Source organism: Chionomys nivalis, chromosome 15, assembly GCF_950005125.1.
Source record: "Chionomys nivalis chromosome 15, mChiNiv1.1, whole genome shotgun sequence".
NCBI classification, from domain to species: Eukaryota; Metazoa; Chordata; class Mammalia; order Rodentia; family Cricetidae; genus Chionomys; species Chionomys nivalis.
In genome coordinates this window covers 47,045,481-47,061,959 of record NC_080100.1, presented here as the reverse complement: position 1 = coordinate 47,061,959, position 16,479 = coordinate 47,045,481, and the positions used below count along the sequence as shown (strand labels likewise).

At 47.6% G+C, this 16,479-nt stretch overlaps 1 protein-coding gene across 1 annotated transcript; it reads left to right on the top strand.

The window, feature by feature from the left end:
• The first annotated feature begins 7,040 nt into the window (after positions 1–7,040).
• On the top strand, positions 7,041–8,372 carry Foxd1 (forkhead box D1). Its single transcript, XM_057790085.1, has one exon. It carries the CDS (start codon positions 7,041–7,043, stop codon positions 8,370–8,372), a length of 1,332 nt encoding a protein of 443 aa, XP_057646068.1.
• Positions 8,373–16,479: the final 8,107 nt, after the last annotated feature.

Here is a 16,479-nt window from a genome sequence, read left to right as displayed (position 1 = left end):
AGAGGTGCAAGCAGAACACAGATGGATTTGGTGTTTAAGCTTGGCTCCTAGCCTCAAGATATTTTCTCTAGCATACGCAAATATTCTAAAATGTGAAAAACATAGAAATGTGGAAAAGTTACTTAGCTTGTGACCTAAAATAATTATTGTCATTGTTATTATGTGTGCACACATGTTCAGGTGTCTGAAGTCAAAGGACTCTAGCGGGGGAGACACCTGTAATCTAATTTCTCAATTCTTTTTATTTTCTTAAGAATACTCAGCATGCCTCCAGGAAATTGACATCTTAAAGAATGTGATGAGAAACTGCATGGAGCTGCAGCTCTGTTTTCTGGAAGGGTTTGTCCTAAAGGCAGCCCTCAGGCTTTGCAGCTAAACTCATGATGAAAATAGCATGGTGTTGGGTATTAGTTGCTGGGTTCCTTTGCCGCCAATGCAATAAACAAAAAAAACCAAATTAATAAATCCAGGTTTAATGACCAAGCAACTCCTGGGTGACCCTTGGGAAGGCGGGGGGGGGGGGGAGGATCACATGGCAAATATGGTTACAGGGTCTTCTATAGCCTATAGGCTTGGTCTTGAGCAGACCTAGGAAGTGACTGACTTCTGGAGGGCTTTCTCAGGGGCGGGGTTTGGAGTGAGAGGAGTGAGACCAGAGTGCAGAATGGAGCGCCTAGCTGGAGATCACCAACGTCCCAACCTTTTTGAGTCTATACGAACAGTGGCAGGGCTGTCACCTAAACACATATGATTGCCAGAAAGATGGGTCAGTGGGTAAAGTCACCTGCACCAAGACTGAAGACCCGAGCTCAGTCCCCAGGACCTGAGAAATGAAAGGAGAGGACTGACTCTTGCAAGATGTCCTCTGGCTTTCACATGCATGCCATTGCATGGTCATGCCTCCACATATATGTGCATGCCATTGCACGGTCATGCCCCCACACATATGCACATGCCATTGCATGGTCATGCCCCACACATATGCACATGCCATTGCATGGTCATGCCTCCACATATATGCACATGCCATTGCACGGTCATGCCTCCACATATATGCACATGCCATTGCATGGTCATGCCTCCACATATATGCACATGCCATTGCACGGTCATGCCCCCACACATATGCACTTGCCATTGCATGGTCATGCCCCCATACATATGCATATGCCATTGCACGGTCATGCCCCACACATATGCATATGCCTATATACAGCATGAATAAAATGTAGTAAAACTATATTTTTAAATAATAAAATAAATAGCACTTGAACTTCTGACTTTGGGGCACACCATGCAAATGAGTGTCGCCTTGAACCACCAAGCATGCCTGGGAGGTGTGCTCAGGAGGGAGGGCTAGTCCGTCTTAACTGTGGTTGTGAAAATTCCTGACTCAGTGTAAATAATTTCACTGTTATAAAACACAGATTTAGACCTTTGCTGACATCCTGAATTCTTGAGGATTTCTGAGTCTGGCTCATGCTTGTTTAAAAAGCTCTTATGCAAACAAGATCTACCCGGTGAGGCCTGGAGGCCACTAAGACAGAGTCTCTGCAAGGAAACCTCAGCCTTCCTCCAGCACATGGAAAAGACCACCTTTAGAAACCAGCGTGGTGCATTGTGTCCATGGAATTTTCCAGGTTAAAATGCACCTATTCACGGGTGATACTGACCACTTCCCCAGTGGAACTTGGTCTTGCCCTGAATACATTTTCAGATCCTATGCAGCCCTGAAAAAGCAGTCGGGGTGGGTCTGGCATCTCCCTTCATTTCCTGTCTGAGAGCTAGCAGCTCCCAGAGACCATTTGCTCAGCCATCACAGGGAGGTTGTCATGGGTTGGAACTAGCTTAGTGACACTGTAACACTATTACACTGCAGAGAACGAGGAAGAGGGAGGCCACTGATGACCATGAGGAAAAGTTAGAGTCATCCCATCCCCTGAGAAGTAGAGCAGGCAAGAAGAAATAAAATGGGATGTTGTGGGGCTGCGCTCAGGTATGCTGGAGAAGAATCTGGAGGGATCATAAACATATCTTTTATTGAAAATGATTAGAAGAGCCTGAGCTTCCAGGCCTCAAAACTGTGAGCAAGGCGGGCTTTCAAACCCACAAAGGTGGATACATTCACGAGTATATAAAGCAGAAGCCAGCTGTGAGAACTGTTAGCACAGTGGGCTTCCTTTGAGAATCTGAGGAATGAAAAGGATGTGGGGAAAATGCCCATGTCCCAAAGCTGATTGGATGCCTGCATCATGCAGAACATTACAAAGAGCAGAGTGCAGGTTAGAAGCAGCGACAGAGAGGGAGGAAACGACTCTACTATCCATCAACCGATGAACGAATAAACAGGATATGTGGTATAGGTACGCAGTGGATTACCAATTAGCCTTAAAAGAAATTCTGATCTATGCTGTCACATCTCATATGGATGAACCCTGAAGACATTAAACTGAATGCAGTAACTCAGACACAAAAGATGTCTATGGATCATTCCACTTCTGTGATATATCCAGATTCACACAGATAGAAAGTAGAACAGCGGTTGTCAAGGGCTAGTGTGTGTGTGTGTGTGTGTGTGTGTGTAGGGGGAATGGAGAGTTATTTTTTTCTTGGGTATAGATGTCAGGTTTGTGGTTATGAAAACATTTCGGAAATGATTTGGGGTGAAGGTTGCTTAGCAACACAAACCCTAATACAACTGGAACAGTACTTTGAAAACAGGACAGTAAACTTTTTGTGTATTTTAGCCCTTCTAAAGACCGCAACAAGCAAATAACAAACGAGAGAGTCCAAGATTTGACTTCTGAGTGAAGGTGTGATTGAAGAATGAAGATCACCACAGAAAGGGCAGCCCGGAAGAGGTCAGGTGCTCCTCCATCATGTCTGGCTGCAAGTGAAGGCAATAATGGCTTCCTCTTACTTGACTACCCATAAGGCGCAAAGTAGTGTCTTTGTTGTGTGTTTTGAGGCAGGATTTCTCTGGGCAGAGCTGGCTGTCCTAGAACTCACTCAGTAGATCATTGAGTAGGCCTCAAACTCACAAAGACTCCCCTGATTCCAACTCCCCAGTGCTGGGATTAAAGGCCATCACCACTCTGGAGTACAAAACACTATTTTTTTTTTTTTTTTGGACAGGGTTTCTCTGTAACTTTGGAGCTTATCCTGGAACTAGGTCTTGTAGACCAGGCTGGCTTCGAACTCACAGAGATCCGCCTGCCTCTGCCTCCCGAGTGCTGGGATTAAAGGACAAAACACTATTTTAACACAGGACTACAGAATGCCACTTCAAAGGAGGGGACTGCCCCAGGGACTCCCAGAGTTTAAAAAATGATCATGTTCTAGTTCACAGGCAAATCAAGGAGTCTCTTAATGTCTTAGGGTTTCTGTTGCTGTAATAAAACATAAGACGAAAAGCAACTTCGGAAAGAACAGGTTTATTTCGGCTTACAGTTCCTCATCACAGTCTATCCTTGAAGGAAATCCAGGCAGGAACTCAAGGCAGGAACTGAAGCAGAAGCCATGGAGGAGCACTGCTTACTAGCTTGCTCCTCAGGGCTTGCTTACCTGATGGCTTAGCACCCAGGCCCACCAACCCAGGTGTGGCATCACCAACAGTGAGCTGGGCCCTCCCACATCAGTCAGTGAAGAAGAAAACACAGCACACCTGTGTCTATCAGCCAACCTAGCAGGGACATTTTCTCAGTTGAGGTTCCCTCTTCCAAAACGACTCAAACTTGAGTCAAGTTGGCATAAAACTAGCCAGCACATATAGAGCCTTGCCATCTGAGTTTACATAGCCAAGTTCCACCTTAAAGGAATCCTCTAGGTCTGTGGCAAAGAGAAGGAAGCGAGGCAGTGCCTCCTTCCTAAAGGTAGTGCCAAATAGGGCGACCTCAGCTCTGGGGTGCAGCCCACTGACAGTTTGTGGAGATATGCTGATAAACACAAAGCCCAAGGAGACAGCTGTGTGCGGGCGCATTCCCTGCTCCTCAGAAGATGGTGTGAGAAAGACTCATAGATATGAGGCCTCATTCATTCCAGGCCTTCTGCTCCCAGTGTTCGAAGCCACCAACTCCTAGGCCAACCCGAGGGCCAGCAGGGCTCCACATCACCGCCAGGGGGCAGCTCTGCCGCGCTCCCGCATAACAAGGACAAGAGCCAGTCACTTGGTACGTGGGGCTCAGGGAACCCGGAGAGGCGAGTAGCACTTGATAAGGGGTGGATGTCCTACCCATTTCTGGTAAAGATTTCTGCCCCCCCCCCCCGTACTAGCTTGAGGGGGTGAGATGGGATGGAAATTTTCCAGTCCTGGAAAAAGTCAGGGCTCCAGAAGTCCCAGAGCTCAGGACCAGGGAGGCGGAAAGAGGATGCAAAAGCTAGAAATGGGTTTCCATGTTGGGAAATTTCAGGACGGAACAGCTAAGGGGCGCTGAGTAGTAGGTACCTTAACTAAAGCAAACAAAACAGGTGCAGCGCCCGAAGGTGGGGTTTTAGTGAAGCTTACCCAAATCTCTGTAAATGTATTTCCTCCCTACAGCGATCTCAGTGGGTTGAGGCGCTCTGACCTCGACAAAACTCCACGAGAGGCCTGAAAGTGATTTGCCACGGATTTTCGAACACGTCCAGGGAAGAGTCCTTTAACTAAACCTTTCGGGGCAGATTTACGGACGATATTACAAACAGAACGCAAACTCTCATTTCCCGGACCCTTCTAGGACAGACAAGTTGAAGACACTACAAATCCGGAGCAGAAAGACGACTGTAGTTTATCCTCTAACGTTATTAACAGCTTGCGAACAATTTTTCCCATATTTCATCCTCAAATACGTTGCCACAAAGCAACACGCGACGCTGTGAAAACCATGGTGTTTATTTACATATGGGCCGAGTACTCACAAAACTTAAGCGTTCGATGGAAAATTGGACATCTTGGTAAGGACTCTTGTCTGTATCAACAAAGCACTCGCTGCCTGATTAACAGTGTTGATTAATGTTGGCGCAGGTTAAACGGAGCCCATTACAATAATTAGATGGTCCAGCCATACATCAAACGAGAGGCATTGAAAAATAACGCGTTCAAATCGCGAGGCATTCTCGTAGATCTTTCAAAGATCTCTAATAGACTTTACGGGCCATTTATAAGTGGAACTGGTGGCTAGCCATTGGAGAGAACCAAACCTGATTTGAAAAGAAGGCTTCCATGGGGGCGAGAGTTTAATTTTGAGACTCTGTGATGAATTCCAGTTGGCAAAAGCGGTTCAGGAAGTAAGAAAGTACTGGGCTGGTAAAATGGCATACACAGGAGGAGTATTTGAGATTGCTCCTCGGGAAAGCCATTGGATTTTACTCAGTCGTTGGCAGAAGGCCATTTTAATCAGAAAGTTAAACTCCTAAGACTGAGTTCCCTCTGAAATAGAAGCATATCAGGAAATGCACCCTTCCAAAAGGCTGGGCTATGAGAATGAATTCGGGTTACACAATTATTCGGATTTTCCATCAGTCAAAACAATTAATTTGGTTGGCGATAAACACGGGTATCCTAAAACAGCATCATATTTGAATTATTCCCACTAATTTGCCACCTGGAAGAAAAAAATGAGCCGAGTGGAGTTGAATCCCATATTTATAAAAAAAAATTCGTTTATTTTCTCAAAGAGTGCGAGAAATATTTAATGTATTTTCCAAAAACTATAAACAGTTTATTTCGAAGTACGCCCTTGCTTTGTCTTTTTCTAGCATGAATCCTGCCTGAGCAGCATTGTGTGTATGTTATAATCATTCCAGTGTTTACAGAGTGCTGTGAAATGCTCACTAAACGAACACACCTTCTATTGAAAACATAGCTCTCCTTTTTCTAACATGGCAACAGTTTTTTTTTCTTTTGAGTTGCTCCTAGGTGCTATTTTTCTCTGTGTGTGTGTGTGTTCGAGTTTTCACTAAAAATTTCTATTTCTTTTCCTCACTCAACCATTACTTGCTCTATTCCCATGGAATTCGTAAGATCCTCTCATTAGAGTGGCTTAGTTTAGCTGTCAAATCTCTAGGGCATTCAATTGCAGATAAATGGCTAAAACGCCAGCCTAACCGCATTTTTATTAACAGATGGCGGAAAACAAACGTCTTTGGAGAAGAACCGAAGGAAAAGGGTTAAAGGGTCAATAAACAATTATTACCGTGCTTAAAATGGGGGGATTTCTCATCAGATTCCACAGGCAGAGACTGGCCCAATCCAGGGGAGCTGGGACTCCCCCGCTCAGTATTCCAGGGACCACCTCATACACAGAGTAGTTGTCCCCCAGTGGGACGGCTCCCACAGGCCACCGAGTGGTCCAATCGCCCAACCGAAGCGTCCCCGGAGCGCTTCTAATGTTGGGATTGAGGGCTAAATCCGGAGAAGCAGGCCGGGGGCTCGAACTCATGCAGCCTTCAGATCTGGACCGCCGCGGGCTAGGGTGTGATACAGGATATCCGAAGCCTTGGCAAAAAATAGAGGGGTCCAGTGTCCAACTCTTGCTGCCGCCCCTCCTGCGGGTGAACTTTCTCTCCCTGCACGCTGATTTCCCTCGCCTTTCTCTCCCTTCCCTGTGCGCTCTGACGTGCACACCATGTGACAGGCCCCCTTCTGCTATAAGCCCAGACAAGGTCCGCCCTCTTCTGGACTCAGCCCTGGCCTCGGCGAGCTCGGTTCCTAGATTTCGCACACGCCCCGCGCCCTCCTGGGCGCCCGACACCGACTGGCCCGCCGGGGTCCCGCCACCCCCTCCTCGGCTGACCCGGCCGGAGGGACCACAGAGGAGAAGGTCAAGTCAGGCTCTCACTGCACCGTGCTTTCGGGAGTCCGGGAGCGCAGACGCCGCGCGCAGCCCGAATCGCAAAGTCGAGGCGCAGGGCTCGGCAGCGGTTCCAGCGCCTCTTGCAGCCGCGCGTCCCAGCGTGGCGTCCCCGCTCCCCGCCCGCCGCCCCGGGGCCGGCCTGGGGAGCCGAGCGAGCCGGGAGCCCGGCGCCCCTATGCGCCGCCGCGTCGCCGCGCCGCCCCAGCTATGACCCTGAGCACGGAGATGTCCGATGCCTCCGGCCTCGCCGAGGAGACAGACATCGACGTGGTGGGGGAGGGCGAAGACGACGACGAAGAGGAGGACGATGACGACGAGGGCGGCGGCGGGCCCCGGTTGCCCGGCTCGGCCCAGCGGCGGCGGCGCTCTTACGCCGGGGAGGACGAGCTAGAGGACCTGGAGGAGGAGGACGACGACGATGACCTGCTGCTGGCCTCGCGGCCCGCCGCGTCCCCCGCGCCTCCGGGCCCTGTGCCCGCGTCGGGGACCGGCACGGGAAGCTGCAGCGGTGCGGGCGCGGGAGGCAGCTCCGGAACCGGCACGGGCGCGGGCGGCGGTGCCAAGAACCCACTGGTGAAGCCCCCCTACTCGTACATCGCGCTCATCACCATGGCCATCTTGCAGAGTCCGAAGAAGCGCCTGACGCTCAGCGAGATCTGCGAGTTCATCAGCGGCCGGTTCCCGTACTACCGGGAGAAGTTCCCCGCCTGGCAGAACAGCATCCGCCACAACCTGTCGCTCAACGACTGCTTCGTCAAGATCCCGCGCGAACCGGGCAACCCGGGCAAGGGCAACTACTGGACGCTCGATCCGGAGTCCGCAGACATGTTCGACAACGGCAGCTTCCTGCGGCGCCGCAAGCGCTTCAAGCGCCAGCCGCTGCTCCCCCCGCACACGGCAGCCGAGGCGCTGCTGCTGCGCGGCGCGGGGCCGGCGGGTGGCGCGGGGGACCCGGGCGCCGCGCTCTTCCCTCCGCCGCCGCCTCCCGCCTGCGGCTACGGAGCCTACGGCTGCGCCTACGGCCTGCAACTGCCGCCCTGCGCGCCGCCATCCGCGCTCTTCGCCGCCGCTGCCGCCGCAGCCGCCGCCTTCCACCCGCACTCGCCGCCGCCTCCGCCGCCCGGTGCGGCCGCCGAGCTGGCGAGGACCGCCTTCGGCTACCGGCCGCACGCGCTGGGCGCCGCCCTGCCCGGCCCGTTGCAGGCGGCCACAGTGAAGGCGGGAGGCCCCGGGGGCGCCGGGGCGCTGGCACGCTCGCCTTTCTCCATCGAGAGCCTCATTGGTCGCAACCGGGGTCCAGCGGTCGCCAGTGTGCAAGCCTCGCCCGGGGCCGCTACCGGGACCGCACCGGGACCGGGGGGCGGAGGCTGCTCGGCGCAGGCGGCTGCGGGCCCGGCTGCCGCGCTCACCCGCTCGCTCGTGGTCGCCGCTGCAGCCGCCGCCTCGTCGGTGTCGTCGTCGGCCGCGCTGGGGACTCTGCATCAGGGGACTGCGCTGTCCAGTGTGGAGAACTTTACTGCTAGGATTTCCAATTGTTAGAAACGCCGTTAGCGCGCGTGAGAAAGTGAAGGTAGGACTCCCGGCCCCTTTCTGCGGATGGGTGGTTGGTTTTGTTCGCTCCTCCCGGCCCTTGGCGACCTCGCGCCCCCATTTTTGCCGCTTTGGATTCTTGGATCGGACTGTGTTGGGCGACAGCTGGGGCGCGCCGCAGTTCGGCTCAGCGGGTCCCTCTAATATTTATGCAAAATCGCCCTATGCTGCAACCCTGACTTGGGGAGGGAAGGAAGAGGGTGTTAGACGAAGTCGCCCTGTTTTAGCACTAGGGGCTTCTTTGACTTTTGACAAATTGAGAAAACCAACCCAAACCATCAAAACTAAGCCCTTTTGAGGTATAAAGATTCTCAGGTCCAGGATTTAAAAAAAAAAAAAAGTCAATAATGTTTATATGAAGCTCATACAAACCCAGTAAAGGTCTCCAAGAAATGCCTTCATTTGTTCACACTTATTTGGTGTACTTTTTCATGGAAAGGAAAAAAATGAATAACATGTTTACACAAGAAACAAGTCAAATTTTATTATTTCTTATTTTAACCTGTGTTTTGTATCATAATGGACATGGGGAATTTTTATTTTGTACTTACTGCGTATTCTTTACAAGGAGTATTGTAAATTTTACTGGCAACTATTATTGTACTATTCTAATGTAAGATTTTTACACTTTTTTTCAGAAATAAAATGCTTAATTTTCAAAGAAAAGCCAACTAAGTAATTGACTGAATTGTCCCTGTCTTAGTTTTTTTTTTTCCCCTGTTAAGGATAAAATAAAGGTCTACTAGATACATCTAAGCTCAGTACAGAATCTACTTAAGTATTACTCCCACAGAAAGCCTAAGGCAGCCACGGTAGCAGGATGCCATAGCTTTTCATTTCAACTTTCCAAGTCAGAACTTATTTCTCGTGACTGCCAGTGAAAGCAGTTACTTTGCTAGATGTATACAAGCCTAAGCCTTGCCCATCATAAAAAAATCAACAAGACATTTTTTAAGCAGATGCTGTAGTCACCCTACGATAATTTAATAGACGTGTTTGGTTTTATTTTTGAAATTCTCCAGTTAATTTCTGCTCACTTTTCAGCGCACACACACACACACACACACACGCACACACACACAGAGCTCAACCGTGGTAAAACAGTGATGGAAGCAATGCAGGCAGAGGCAGTTTCTAGTTTAAAATTTTAGCAGCAAAAGGAGATGCACAGATTGTCTGTTTAAAGTGTTAAATGTCCTGGATAGAAGTATTTGCACTTATAACTTGAACTGTATGCGAGAGTTCTAATATTTAAGATAAAAGTGAGTCCAGGAACTGCATGAATGAGTTCTGAGTGCAAAGGCAAATTTACCAAAATTTTAGCTTAAATGAATAACCCAAGAAATTGTCATCTTTAGCAGAGTATATGGTTCAAAGATTTCTAGATGAGAGCACCTCGGTTGTTTATTAATCTAAATAAACAATTTGGGTGATTCAGGGCATCTCTTTTCAAAGGTTAAGTCTTTCATTGCTGATTATAGTCACCATCTAATTCCTTAGGAAGCCAAAGCTAGTCTCGATGAGTACAGATGCTCCTGGGAGCTCTCCTGACAGCCGATGCATCTGTATGTAACACATAATTTGAATGCTTCGGGTCAGCAGGCTGCAGCGGACATTGAATCTGCTTGTTCAGTTTCTTTAAAATGTGGGTAAATGTATACGCTATGAAGACACAGATTTAACCTATCCAATTCATGGCATGTGCATTATAGGCCAGTACTAGTCACACTTAGGTATCCGAGGAAGGAAAAGACTCAATAATCTCAAGATGAAAGGTATGTTTCCTGCCCTAAGAGCTATGTAGAGTAAGGTAAAGAAGAGGTTAGAGTAAAAAAAAAAAAGAAAATCACAGTGAAACGTACCACTAAATATCTAGCTAACTGTAAATGAAGATCTTTACATGCAAAGACTTCTTGTACTCTAGCATAGCTTTAAAGAGACCAGACCAGACCTGCATCCCCCCCAAGAGCACCTTTGTAGAGGCTTCCTTAGGCGGGACCCAAAGGCATAGATAGAGGCTCGCCTGTAGACTTGAGCAACACACAGAACAGACTTTTAGATTTGAAAGAGAGTCAAAAAGAAAACCGTGAGGTTTTTTTTTTTGTTTTTCTCTCTCTTAGGATGAAAGCAGGGAATCACAGCTACGTCTTTTCTTCAGATCATGCACCTTTTAAAAGTGTCAAGAGGAGCTCTGCTTCCTAGGTTGTCAGTGCACAAGGCTCGGGGTGACCCTGTTCTGGCCCTCAGGTCTCTAGGTTGGGCTCCCAGGTCACCGTCTAGGGCAGCAGACTGCAAACCCGCTTTTGATCCGGCAGGGTGCAGTGAGGGCAGCCTGCTTGTCTGTTGCTTCCCACCAGGTTCAGCCTCCATTCTGAGGTTTGGGTGTGTGCGAAAGGCTTTACTTACTCTGCGAGTAAATCCCTGCGAGGGATAGTACGAAGTATAGGCTCACAGTGGTACGGGGCAGAGGCTGGGTATAGACTGAAGACTGGACCGTGGGCCTTGGATGGGTGAGTCTGGAGTGTGGGCAGCCAGGCTGTGCTGGCAAGCAGGTGCTGGAACAAAGGAAGCCGGGCTACCCGGGCCTTTGATGGGCAAGGATGTCTCCTCCTGGGGCTCCTCATTCGCATGCAAATCCAGCGCTGGTCCCCCTTTTCTTTGAAGGCAAACAGAAGGATGTTTGTGTGTTTGTAGGCAAGGAGGCTTCTCGAACAAGCCTTCCTCAATAGCCTGGGTCTCAGAAAAATAAACCAGTTGGACAAACATTGGCCACCAGCTCTCCTCCTCCCGACTACAAAGTGTGGATTTGCTACAACTCATTAACCCGACGCCTTTCTCTCCTTTTCCTTGTTTCTTTACTCATCAAACGCCCCCGTAGAGCCTGGAGACAAATGACCGAAGCGCAGTCGGGAGGGAATTGCAGTTAATGGGGAGAGGGATATATTGGGGCTAATGGTTCAGGCAGCTCCCGAGGCAGGACCACACAAAAAGGAGCCTCTCCATTGAAGGCTCCGTTGTGCTGCGGGGATTTAATCTGCAGCTAGATCTAGCCAAATGTTATCTATTGCGGGGGTAATGAAGCCCTTATGGGCTGAATTGCTCCCTGTTCCACACATGGTGTCGTGACCTCGGACTGCTTCTTGGTTGATTTCTTTCTTTATCGGGTAATTATTTTATTTCTTTAAAAATAAAAAGCTAGTGCTTCTGCTCAACGACGGGTTTCCTTTCCATTCCCACCCCACACATTTATGAGGCACTTCCTTTCCTATTTAAAGAAAAAAAAAAGAGAGAGAAAGAAAGAAAAAGAAAGGAGGAAAGGAAGGAACGAAAGAAACAAGTAACTGAGGAAGTGAAGGGGAAGGCTGTGGGGAGCTTTCCCAGTCTTTTACTGACTGAAGCATCTTTATATACACCCATCTAACTTTTTTGTCCCCTGCCCAGCAGCCCAAACTTGCTGCAGACAGAACTGGAATTCTAGATACATGCACCCCACCCCCCACCCCCAGCTCTTAGAGTTAGCTTGTATCACAGGGAAAGGCTTCTGTACCTCGAATATTTTCTTTTCCAGAAACCCAAGTCTTCCTGTACCCTGCTGGTAGGGATAGCCCGGGGAATGCTCATTTTGATGGAGGGTGATTATTTTGATGGGATACCAGCCCCTGCCATTTATTAAAGACTGTCTGAGGCCACTGGTCCAGGCTGTTCCTGTCTCATTTCCCTCTTGTGGACCCAGCTTTCATTGCTTGAGGGAGGACCAAGCTTGGAACTGCTGAAGGTGTTTGCACAACAGGTTGCTGGTGGGTAAAAAGTATTTGACCCCCTTCACCCGCAGCTAAGAATCAAGGACTCTAGATTATGTTTTTAAATTCTCTGCTAGCCACACGTTCTGTTTACCCGTTTTTACTCCAGACAGGGCAAAGTCATGTGAGGGCAACTGAAAGGGTCAAACTCAACCCAAATCAGACATCTTCCCAGGGATACCTCTGGTCTCATCTGGCTTCTTCAGGGCGCTTCGGTGTGCATTTAACTGGAATACTAAGATCCCCCACACTCCCACACACACCCCTTAGAACTGAACTATACCCAGACAGACCAAGGGCAGCCTTGCCCTCACTCACTTCTCTGCTTCTCTGCCTAGTGCAGCTGAGTCACGCATGCACACAGGCATTCAGGCTCATTGCCCATGGGCTGCCTTTTGCCTCTTCCCCTCTATGATTTTGTAATTAGGCATATGTTTTTTGTTGGTAAACGTGTTTGATGTCACGGCCAGTGAAATGTGGTGTGTTTATAGGGCCACGAATGTAAATGTGTAAATATGTTTAGTGTAAAATCGAGCCCTTCGACTTTAACAATAAATAGGCTGCCAACTTGGATCCCCTTACGTTTGACAGGAGATGGAGCCTCTGATCCTGGCCAGCTGCTGGGCTGCCACAGCTTATGCTTCCCCAACCGAATCACTTTTCAGCTGATTCTTTGCATATCACATCTCTCTGATCATCAAGTCTTGCTCTCGCTGGGACCAGCTCAGGCTGCTTTTCACTGCTACCCGTCTGGAGTTCTAGAAGCTTCTCTACCAAGGAAACTCCCCTGGTCATCAACAAGCAAAGCCTAGCAAAGAACAGAAGACAACCAGAAAACTCCTTCCAAGGAAGGCCTGAACCTTTAGGTGTGACAGGATATAGGAGCTGATGTGGTAGTCAGAGAGGATGTGCTGACACCCTAACCACACGAAGTGTTTTGACTCAGCATGTGGAGTCTGGGGCCATCGGAGCTGCAAAATGAAACAACACCTGTCTGCAGCTACTCTACCTTTTGACAATGTAATAGACAAGTAGAAGAATTCGGAAATTCCAGAAACTTTCCACCCGACTGAATCCACCATGTAGCTCATCCCTCATCGAGAAGCAGGTTTTCTCTGCACACCAAGATTCCCCTTCTTATTCCAGCAAACATTAAATCCCCCACACCCACATCCAGATAGGATTTCTCTGTGTAACAAACAGCCCTGGCTGTCCTGGAACTCGCTTTGTAGATCAGGCTGGGCTCGAACTCACAGAGACCTGCCTGCCTCTGCTGGAAATAAAGGCATGAACCATGACTGCCTGGCATGGACCATGACTGCCTGGCTAGCAATAGATTTTTTAAAGAAACATTTTCACTAATATTTCAGGAATAATCTCTTAAAATTTGAGATTTTATTTGTGTGTGGTGCTAGATGTTGAACCCAGGGCCTCAGGTATGCCAGGCAAGGGCTCTACCACTGAGCTATACCCCCAGACCTCTAGAGTCTTCTGAAAGGAGTCTGATTTCTCTGTGAAATATTGAGGAAAAGAATCACTCTGAACTCTGCTTTACAAACCAGATAGCAAAGCTCAGAAGAGGGTAAATAAATGACTAGCACAAGGCCATAGCTACTGGGATGTCTCGGCTGAGGTCTCATTTTATTCACAAGACTGTGTTGCCACTTTGTTACCACCGTTTGGATTTGTTAAACCCCATAGTGGTAGTGAAGATGCTCAGGGGTCATGGTGTAAGAGAATCCTTTGTTTCTTGTGCAGTTCTTTCTGTTTTGCATGCTCACCATGCTCTCTTCCCTGCCACTTCCAGGGGAAGCCTACTGTCCTAGCTGTATTTAAAACCAGCATCTAATTATTTCAGACTTCTTCCCTGCAGTTCTCTATGTGGTACTCTCCTAGAGTCCCCCTTTCCATTCTTCTTGTTGTTGTTGTTGTTCTTCTTCCTTCCTCCTCCTTTTTTCTGACATCAGTAGTCTTCTTTAAAATATTCTCACAAGAGGTCCTATCTGACTACATCCATAAATAGGTCACATTGTATTACTCTGTACCTGTATCTTCCACTTTTCCTGTAGATTAAAATAAATTATCTTATGTGTATGAATGTTTTTCCTTGCGAGCATGACGAGCACCATGTGCATGCTTGGTGCCCATAGAGGCCAGAAGAGGGCATTGGATCCTCTGATACCTAATTGAACCATCTTATGGGTTCTGGGACTCAAACTTGGGCAACAAGTGCTGTAAACCACTGAGCCATCTCTCCAGCCGACTCTTGTAGTTTTTTAAAGGTTAAAGACTACCAGTCGAGAACACTTTTCTAAACTGCTAAGCAGGTCTTACAAATGCCTTAAGGCCACACCCTTTCTATTTTGAAAAGGAAAGATCGTGTAAGGAGTCAGAATGATTCAGTAATGACATGAGAAAACAGTTCTTTTTTTCCCTTGTTGAGAATGTGTCCCCTCTTCCCTCCATATGCTCTCCTGAAGACCTTGCTCTTTTTTGTCCAGCTAGCTGTAGCCAGCGATTTTAATCCCTAAAGGCTTAATCTACAGCACAGAAGGCTTTTTCTGTAGCCGTGATCCCATCTGCCTTGGCCGATTCTCCCTAAAGCACTGGTGGATGAATTCCAGACTATTCACCAGTTCACCCTTGCCCACTGCTACCCAGAAGAAGACAGCTTTCTCAAGAAGGGGCTGGAATGCAACTCAGTGGTAGAGCAATTGCTAGACTTGCATATGGCTTGGCAAATTGTGAGCTGCAGAATACAATCAAGACTTTATGGCAGTCCAAGGAACAGTGGTTAATGCAAAAAAAAAAAAAAACCTGTTCTTTTTAAATAACTGTAACTTACAAAAAAATTTTAAATCCACACTTTGAAAGATAGCAGCCCCCAATAAAAGCAGTTCACAAACATTAGCATGCTTATTTAAACAATTTGGAAAAATGAATATGATATTAGGAAATGGGGTGGAAGAATATTTTCTGTTTTTAAGAATGATATTTTCCATGATAGGGTATTTTCCTGTTTGTAGACGACTACTGGTGGTAGATATTTAGTCTGGTAAGCCAAATACAAGCTATGGTGGTGTCTTGGGCCCAGCTGATTCAGGGAGCCCCTGCAAAGACTTGGAGGATGAATCTGGGGTCTCAGGGCTTTGCTCTGGATCTCACTGACCCAGAGGGTGCCAGACACATGAATTTCTCTTACTTGTAACTTCATCAATAACAGACAAAAAGAGGGGAGGACACAGATGAATTTTACTTTGCACATTTTAACAGTCCTGGTGAAAACAGGAACATATTTTCAGTAATAAAAAGAAGTGAAATATCTTGCAAAGAGTCTACAAGAAAGGAGTTTTGTGAGGGAGAACTACTTGATTCTCTATTGTTCATTTTTTTTAAAGCAGAGCTTTATGTGCATGAAAAATAACCGCAAGATTCTATTGTGAAATAATTGATGACACAGAGCAGGAGAAAAATCATCAAGCAATCTCTAAAGCCTGCAGAACAAAGACTGCATAGAAACGAACTGTTAGGTCACTTTCCACGCTTGTGCATGGCTTTCTTTCTTCCTCTTTTCTCAGAAGATGGTGCATGACAGCAAAATAATTTACGTGGCAATGCTCTGGAAAATATAAAACATATTACTGTGAGGAATTCTGAGGCTTCCTCCTATACCTTGTTCATTCAGGGAAAAAGAAAAGAATAATCTCTGAGCTTTGGGATATAGCTAAGTCCCAGAATTATACATGACTACATGCTTACTTTCCTTCAAACTTCCTATCTGGCCCTGAAATCAGTTATTTCTTAGTTCTTTCTAGAAATAACGAAGCGGAAAGGAAAGGGATGATGTTTACCCTTTCTTCAGTCAGATTTGAAGTTGTATTTGGACTGATAACTTTCTCGCCTCCTAAAATAAACAAATGGATAATGTTTTAAAGGCATTCTTCTAGGCTCTTGCTGGTTCTTCTCTCTACCCACTTATCCACCGAGCATCTTTTTAACCCCTAAGCGTGGAAAAGTAGGATTAGTCTGCACTGTTTGCGGAGCACCTGCTATACTGTAAATCCCTTTAGATATAGGAAACAAATTAAAGAATTCCTGACACCAAGCTGCTAATTACCTAAGCACATGCAGTGAGTAGGAGGAACGAGCCTGGGAACTACAGGGCAGAGGGTAGGTTGAGCAGGTAATTCTTTCATTTTTCCATTAGAACACTTTTGTTTTTATTACTAGAAATTTAAATAGTACATTTACAAAAC

What these genes read in the sequence shown, in the direction of transcription:
- Foxd1 (XM_057790085.1), top strand. Translation starts at nt 7,041, where the DNA reads ATGACCCTGAGCACGGAGATGTCCGATGCCTCCGGCCTCGCCGAGGAG.